The sequence below is a fragment of the Pectinophora gossypiella genome, chromosome 10, assembly GCF_024362695.1.
Source record: "Pectinophora gossypiella chromosome 10, ilPecGoss1.1, whole genome shotgun sequence".
Lineage (NCBI taxonomy): Eukaryota > Metazoa > Arthropoda > Insecta > Lepidoptera > Gelechiidae > Pectinophora > Pectinophora gossypiella.
In genome coordinates this window covers 9,917,737-9,927,061 of record NC_065413.1, presented here as the reverse complement: position 1 = coordinate 9,927,061, position 9,325 = coordinate 9,917,737, and the positions used below count along the sequence as shown (strand labels likewise).

Genomic DNA, 9,325 nt, shown 5'->3' with positions numbered 1-9,325 from the left:
CATAACATAAGGTGCATTTTCAATTAAGCTTCAGAGGTGCATCTATAGTAAGGTAAAGTGCGCACCCACGCTTCTCCTGAGCTTTCTGTTAGACCAACGTCATCGGTGGTAAGTCTGGTGAGCAGTATCGCCATCTATGTATAATCGTATATAAGGGTCAAAGAAATAAAATAGTATTATTTTCTTATTTTAAACAGGTTCTCGTTTACCAATATACTTAATAAAATTTTCAAACTAAGAACGATTTATTTTGTCGGTGACGACTCTACATTAATATTTTTGTCAGACAAGTTTCAAATTCTTTGGATATATTCCTAGAGTAACACAATTTTATTTATTTATCATGGCACATAGGTACAATAAGTATCTACTTAAGTACTTACATTTATTACATGAATTTACTCGTTTCTTACTAAACGTAAAAGCTGTTTAATAAAACATCCGTAGCTTCGCGCCGCTAGATGGCGCTAGTATAATTCTGTACCGTCGGTGAAAAGTAATACAACTCGAGTTGTATCACTTTTGAGTTATTAGCACACACTTCATGTTCAAAAAATTCTCTTTCTTTGTGTCTAATTCTCGTAACTGTAGCTATTATAAATACGGAGATAATTTTTGTGTTCAATGATATAAGTACTGTTTGTGAAGGATTCATGCTGTTATAACACGTGTAACATAATTCATCTTAACTTGCATTAAAGTGAAATGAAGATTTTCATTAAAAATTTTGGTGTAAGTAAATGCAACTCAACATATATTAAAATACACGCAATCCTTGAATTCTCACGGTCCGTGTTTAATGATATAATTTTAGTTGTAACATCAAACACCAAATTTATTTTTTCGTGAAAGGTAATATAAATTAATATATATCAAAATATTTCAGAAAATACGATCTTGGATATCAATAACGTGTCGTGTATAATGATACATACAAGTTCGATTCCATGCGCCACCAGTGTGTATCCTAGGGTGACCTCCGCATAAACCTGTCTATGGGAAGCCATTTTGTCTAGAGCCACAGCAAATCATATCTGATCCGCATTGCGAATGGGTATAGGTTAAGTTAGTACTTCAGACCAAACCGTGTTCTTTCTCTTTCTGCTATAACCACCCTGTAGTACTTAATTATAGTACCTCAATAAGTTGTGGGTCCTGATCATGGCGTCGTTATCACCATGGCAGGGTTAGTCAAGAGGTATTTGAGATTTGTCATAATTGTCGTTAGTTTCCTTCCCTTAGCTCGAAGCATAGCTGTTTTACATAGTTTTCTTGATTACATGCAAGTTAAGCGGTGGCAGATTGAACGCTGCTTTCATTGCTAAGGAGGTTGTAGACGTGAAATAATAGCTCCAAATATTATCAAGCTCCAATTAATATGCAAGCCATTCAATACACGCTGGTTAGATCTTTGATGCAAGCGCCGGTAGTGGTATTTTTGAACCTACACAGCTGTAGATGATCGTACATACTTTTGGGTTTAAGGTTCCACTGGGATCCAGCTTGGCATCGGCAGCATCGGGATCTGCCACATCTTCTCAAGAGAAGATTACCAGTTTCTCAAACACGTTGAATGGTGTAAATTTGTCGAGCTTTCTCGTCTTTATAAAGGGAATAACTACTTACTCTGAACTCTGAGCACCACCGTTATTTTTTTTTCTGTATTTTGATTATATAAGAGAGAATTACGCACAGGACCGTGAAAAATGAAAAGAGGAAGGGGAGGCCTTTGCCCAGCAGTGGGATCTTGTAGGATAAATTAGATTAGAATAAATAATTGGCAACACCACGGGCACAACCCCTTAATTAAACCAGGTCACAAAGTTTGTAGAAATCCCAGGAGGTATTTAAGCTTCTGAAAGGAGTTAGTTGGCTTACATAGTCAACAAAAGCACTCATAATGGACCACTTGTGTTTATGCGGAAAGCTGAGCCCATTAAAGTAACATTAGATATGGGACATTTGCCCATACATGTTGTGCCCACCCCACCTAGAGTGGGATAAAGGCAGGAGGATGATGATGATATAGTGGGAAGTTTGCCCACTTCACAATAGTGGTCCATACGCGAGGATACGCGGAACGTGTGCTTACGTGTAAAGTTTTGCGCAAACGAACTCATTTAGTTGTATAAGCCATTGTCAAAATTAACGCTTGCCTCTAATAACTGCTTTCCCATGTGTATAAAAATATTTAATAAATTACCGGATGCTTTCAAAGACTGCAAACTCAATAAGTTTCGCGTAGCAGTTAAACTCTGGCTTGCAGATAGATGCTTTTACAGCGTGAAAGAATATTTAGATTACAAATAACAGGTTTTAAGTGTATAATTGAAAGCATGTATTAAGTGTGTAGATTATTTGTAAAATTGATATTATTATTTGTTATTGTTTTTAAATAATCTGTGTGTATGCCTGAAAAGGCAGTATTTGGTGATACTCAATGAAAAATAACAGCTGTTTGTAACCTAAATACCATGCACAGAATAAATTTCATTTCATTTCAAAACTATAACAGACCATGGTAAAGGTGATAAGACCTACCCTGAGGATAGCCCTGTGTAATCTATAGGTTTGAAGGTGAACCAATGATCTTCATTTTCACTACCTATTATTATCGTCAATATTGATTCGACTCCGTTTATAGTTCTGTCAATGTTGCGGGCTACCATTAGACCGGGAATTTTGATAATTCGAAGTATTGAATTATCAAAACCTCTGTGGAAATGCGCCCTTCGATCGCCGGGCAAGTTTTGCTCATTTTCTTCGTGATACATGTATACAGGGATTTTGATTGTGGAATGAGTTGTAATCTTTTAAATAGTTTCAGCAGGAAAGAAGTAACACTAACCAGTTTGTGTGATTTTGGTTTAAAAGTACGTTGGTACATCACTTTTATCTCCAGGCCGTGCTGCCAGGCTAGCCCGAAACATTCCTAATGACCAGTCTTAATATGATTCCTCTTACCTTCATTTGTTAGGGGTGGAAATATTATCATAATTGAATTTGTAAGATTTTGACTGCAAAAATGAACCAACAATGGTTTTGATTAGGGGCATAGTGTGGTGGACAAAATGTGTTTGTAGCGGGCAGCAGTGGTGGTTTTGACCGGTTATTTATGAGTTTTGAGAGTAAAATCATAACAAAAATATTTTATTATCGCCACCTTACACTATATATACGTGTATGGTACACGTATTTATTACTAGAAATTCGTAAAAACATGTATCATTTTACACAATAAAACCGAAAAAATAAATCAAGTTATACCACTTGACACAAATTCCTTATAGTTTATCGTTTGTGTCAATTGATATAAGTTACGTTTCTTTACTTTTTAAAGAAAATAAATAGAATTTTGCCTTTCTACAACTTCATAAAATAAACTTTCTTCCAAGACATTTTGTTTTTTGTACAATAAGACTGTAAATTATTAATTGAAATATGATATATCAACGATGACTTTTGTATAGTTATGTGTGTAAAAAGGTATATGTAGACTTGTATCAATTTATACAGTATAAAAGTTGGTGACAACTGATACATGTAATTTATTTTGATCCTCTACCGTTTCTGTTTAGGTTCTAAATATAACTAAATATTAGAAAAGAAACCTTCCATGATCACCTATCGACACATCTAACTTTTGTTCCATTATTCCTTATAAGTCACGAGCTAGAATGTTTTTAACTTTAAACTCGATTTTCTCAAAACTTGAATTTTGGACTTGTATTACTTTTCACCGACGGTACAGAATTGTGAAGAAAACTTGTAAGTTTCCCCTGTTTTGTAGTTCTTAATGAGCTAAATTATAGAGACAACAACGTATTTTATTTTGATAAGATGAACTGTGCTGTTTTAATGCTAAATACGTTCAAAAGATTTCATTATTTATCATTATATTTGCCAGGGTTGATGGGGTTGGTAATTCACCTCACAATCCACACGATAGAAGAAGATTATATTTGCCTTTAGCCAGGAGAATTCCATTGTTTCTTTTCTACGTTCTTTTCATACTTACATCTTTCAGTAATTACACATTCTTACGTTCATTGAAAGATACTTTTCATATTAAAATCGTTGATGCTGGTTACTACTTACTGATGTAAGTACCTAATCGATACATGAGCTATGCCAGGCGTCTTTGGCGGCTCAATAATAACCCAGACACAAGGGTTGATGAGGTTGGTAATCCGCCTGCCAACCATAACCCGCATGATAGAAGAATATATTCAAATGGAACTATAATTAAATGTGTATTTGTAATTAAGTGATCTGCAAATCCCCCACTCAATTTGATCGACTTTCCTGTTTTAGTTGGCATGTTACGGTATCTTTGTTAATTTTATTACTGTAGGCAGATAAGTACCTACTTATTATATTAATTTAACATAATTATTTTCATCTGCACTTAGCTATCTATTAGGATTTGGTATGATGTTCCTAATGGCTGTAGAGGGCTGGTTGTCTGAGGATTGGCAGTCAGAAGAAAGCGTTTAGAATGCCGTAAAAATCACTGAATTTCAATTTGTTTCACGTTTCCAAACAGTAGTTCAATGGAGCACAAGAAAAACAGAAGTGACGCGACAAATTTTGTCATTTCAATAAAAATATTATTTTAATGTTGGGGTTGCCAATCTTACTATCGTACTTACCTTACTTACCATGAAGTTGTTGCCTGCCACCAACAGCGAAGCAGAGACGCCCCTTTGAAAAATCCTCAGGAAATTTCCACGGGAATGTTCCTTGGAGGGTTGGCAAAATACTTGACAACCTAATTCGCAAACAAAAAAAGAACATGTATATTCATATGTATGTGTATGCATGTACATACACAAACATAAGCAGCTCTGTAAACGATGTTATAAGTTCAATGATCCATTTTTTTACTTGGCAGTAGAAAGAAAATACTTATGTAGAGACTCTTTAATCTCACATAAGCCTTTTGTTTTTTAATTTCTTTAAATTTAAGCAGAAATACTTTCAACTAGAACGAGACAGAAATCGATCGTGTCAAAAAAAAATCCATTATGATCTTTACTAGTAAGGTTTTGTTATTTATTTATTCTATCGGTCTAATAGAAAGGTCGGTGAGGTGCGTGTACAAGTTCATATAGATGATGATGTCTCTACCTCTGACTACCTATCAATTCGGATGTAATCGTGAGCTTATGCGGTGAATTTTCTTTTCATGAGAGCTATTTACAAGAGCTCTAAGTTCTACTCAAATTCAAAAAAAAATTTATTCATTAGCTAACATAATTACACTTTGAATCGTCAATTTTTACATAACGAACGTCTCATCCGCCTAAAACTAATGCAGTTTCTCACAACCTGTATAGCCGGGGAAAAGAAGCTGCAAGAAAAACCTTGGCACAGAAAAAACTTGGCTTCTTTAAAAAAAAATAAACATAAAATATTTTTATACAATTGAGTGCTCGCATGAACACTAGGTTGAGATTTCTCAACACATCGTAAGACTAGAAACGTAGGTAGTAGCTAATAGTAACGACTCATTGCGCTCGTTTCAATTCCGACAACTCGAGTTGTAAATGACATGCGAACTGGGAAGGCTCTTATGAATTTATGCTCATTGGTATTCTAGTTTGGGTCGTGAATAGGTCTTATTTGTGTTGCCCTAGATATCAATCCGGGCTGACACAAATACTTTCGTAGTACATCAGTACTATGTACTGAAGATACGCTTACTAAGTCATGTCTGCAGAGCTCACTCAATGCAAGTCGATTCAAAATCATCAGCAAAACAACTTACGAGGTGCTTCTTGATTTGGAAAGCACGATCCTCATGTTGACTTGGTCAGCTACCGTTAAAACGAGATTTTATAAAATAATATTTTAAAGTATTATTGACATGGTACTGAGGAATTTTAGTGGTAGGTATATGCGTCCAAATTATAATCGCATTACATTCCTTTCGGTGTGGCCAGAAAAAAATAATGCATAAATGTGTGACCAGAAGTTTATCTCATATAGGTAAATACCTGGTTTTATCTATTGATGTGCTGATTCTTTCGGACTGAAGGTAATCTTGACAGTTCTAAAGCTAGCTCCAACTTTTTCTTGTACTAAGTCTATGTGAAGGCCGGCACTATCTTTCCATTTCAAATTAAATTAATATTTTTGTCCACCGGAATTGAGAACAGATATGCACCTTTAGTAAATAAGCATAGTTTAAATGACGTTTTTATGTTATTCTTTCTGACTGTTTAAAGATACAGAAGGGAACACCCATCGAATTGATTGCTAGTTACAGGTCTGTCTACAGCCATGATGCCTAATTTCTCGTCTTTTTGCTGATCAATATTACTTTCAAGTTACAGGTGTACCTAATTAGTACTTACCCACCAGCTGCATTGCCATCCCCTCAATATTGAAGACTGATTCTTTTTAGCATTACTTTTATTATTTCCGCTTGTATCTTTTTCACAATGTATTCCAATTCTGCAAGATCGATCCAGTATTTTATAAAACGAACGGTATTATTATTTTTGAAAAAAAAAAAACAGCCTGTAGACCTAATAAGTTAATAGAGGCTGGTTGAGAATAACAAAAATATGTTGTCAAAATAGTTTTTAAAATCATAAAACCAATAAATAATGAAGCTTTACGGGTAACGCAAAGGAAAAGAAACCGAGACACGACGAAATATTTAATTTTTTCCCCTTTCATACATTCTTTTCTAAATTCGTCATAAAACTGTCGAGAGCACATTCATTTAATTATACATTATACTTAACAAAACCTCACATTTTCTGGCGTGATTAACTACATTAATTTATCTGTACAATAATAATTACGAGACCTTTAATTATTACATTATATAGTTTAGGTAAATAAGGTTCTAGTCGTAGTATCTACTGAAATCGTTGAATATACAGTCGTTACACAAGCGACCGGTAGCGGTATCTGAAAAGCAATAGTTAGGTTTTAAAAGCTCACTTAGCACGCAGCTTAAGTACTTCGCCCAATTACATTATAATGCTGACGAGTTTTATGAGTATATTCTTCCCCTCGACGCCGAATTTTGGTCGAATATCACTGCTTTTCAGATAATTCTATGAGTACAAATACATTTAGTCACTGGTTACAGCTGCGGTTACAGTATGATACAATTGCTTAATCATCTATGTCGCAAGAACACAGGTATCCATAGATGCCTTCAAATTATATAGAAATTCGGTCGCCTAGACGAGGTCGCCATTTGTACAAAAACATCTAATTTATTTTACCATTAAATTACGGGACAATACAGATTTTATGAATTAGATTCGAGTAAACTACTAAGTTTACAATAAAACATTTATTACATAGATATAATATGATAAAATAGGGAAGATGTAGCTAAGTAGTACAAAGATGATATCCTAACGCGGGGTCACAAGGCCCCCACACTAAATGAGACAATTCAAATTATATTTGTACACGACGTAAGAGAGACTTCATTCGGAGGACTCTAGTGAACGTAACTATTTAATATATTGCAATTATACTCATGTATAAATAAATAATAAAATATTCAAGTAAAACAAAAATAAAAAAGTAATAGACTGGCTAAAGCACAATAATTCAAAGGGACAATATTAATGCACTTGCCCATATTACCTAATTAATTGATTATAACATCAACTTCAATATTAAAAAAGTCATAACAGTAACTTATTGTATAATTCTACTGGAACCGAGTTAAAGCTTTGTCAGAAATCCATAATTTAAATAACAAAATTCACGAATTATGAGATAAGAAATTAAAACAGTAATAAATATTTGATCATAGTGTGATGATATTTGCTTATGCTTGTATTTCTTGAAGTGTGTCTGCTAGTGACGTACCCAATGATGTCACGAGAACGTCGCGAACATCTGCCATCAAAGCAACCCGAGTAATTCAACAATTTGGTAACGAAAGTAAAAGTTAACTGATTAAGACTAAACACCCTCTGAACAGCGATACGAATACAACAATAAGCAGTCTCACAAAATATTTTACAAAATTTATTTTCAATAAACTATCTAGAAACTATAATTCATCGGTGACGTCTTTAAAATTCGTACTTAAATCAATTTCAAATACATATCAGCGCTATACTAGACATTATTAATATCAGGAATCGTTATCTACTCATGTACTTAGTCTCGTTAAAATTACAGAACATAATTTCGTAATTAATACTATACACAAATCGACAACACATTTTATCTTACTATGAGATTCTCTGGGACTCGGCGCGGCGCGAGCCACATCGTCCGTTACGTACTGGCCGGTACAGCATCGCTAGTCTATGGGTAACCAACATTGGACGTGAACTAATCCTCCCGGAACCTTTAAGTACCACTCCACACTGAGTCCTTCGGAACTTGTGCTCTCCTTCCCGGTGGATTTAGCTGGCTATACCGTGGTGAAGGGGGTAAGTCCCAGAGAAGGGCGTGGGTCACTGGTGGTGCTTGGCAGGCGGCGCGTGGTGCAGCGCCACGTGGTGCGGCGCGTGGTGGTGCCCACCGTGGTGGTTGTGGTTGTTCGCGTTCGAGTTGTTGTTGTTGTTCTGCGCCGCTTGCGCCGCCTGCCGCTGCGAGTTTTTCTTGTTCTTCATTCGCCGGTTCTGGAACCATATCTTCACCTGCCGCTCCGTCAGGTTGAGATTCCGCGCCAACTCCCATCTCTTCTGTTTCGATACATACGCATTGAAAAGGAACTCTTTTTCTAGCTCGAGGGTTTGGAACTTTGAGTATGGTTTGCGCTTTTTGCGCACCGTTACTTGTCCGGTCCAGTCGAGAGGGTTCGAGGAGCCACAGCCGACGCCCACCCCCACCGACATCGAAAGGGAACCTGTACAACAACATTATATTCATCAGTATAATAATAAAATCAACAGTCATAACAAACACGAGCTCAAACAACAGGATGTTGAAGAAATCAATAGTACAAATCTGTTGGCACGAATTCACTCGGCTAAACTCTAAACAACTATCTACTTCAAAGAGTTTTGTAGGGAATGTTTGCTATGAGTCCATAACACAAGATTCTTAGTATTTAAATGATGGAGTGTGTCAATAACATGTTAATAAGACGGTTTATTTGGACTAGTTATGCGAAATTTTGCAGTCAATCTTTGAAGCACAATGGAGGCAGTTTTAATTAGTATGGGCACAATGCATTTTGCTGCGCAAATGCAGTGGGTTTCGCTCCTAACAAGCTATTTCCATGCGGCATTCATAGAAACAATTGTGGGTTGGAGTACCGGCGTGTTAGAAGTTTCATATAGCACGATTTATGTGAGCGGTCCTTTTGATGAGATCACCGCCTATAAAC

The 9,325-nt window shown here is 35.7% G+C and overlaps 1 protein-coding gene across 4 annotated transcripts in view; it reads right to left on the bottom strand.

The window, feature by feature from the left end:
- Nucleotides 1-6,652: 6,652 nt before the first annotated feature.
- The window catches only part of LOC126370096 (homeobox protein abdominal-B), a 104,979-nt gene continuing 102,306 nt past the window's right edge, over nt 6,653-9,325 (bottom strand). For all 4 annotated transcript variants that reach the window (XM_050014820.1, XM_050014819.1, XM_050014821.1 and 1 more), the window contains one exon: nt 6,653-8,842. In XM_050014820.1, the coding sequence (XP_049870777.1) occupies nt 8,448-8,842 (395 nt within the window). In that variant the 3' untranslated portion in view covers nt 6,653-8,447. The remainder of the gene's footprint in view (nt 8,843-9,325) is intronic.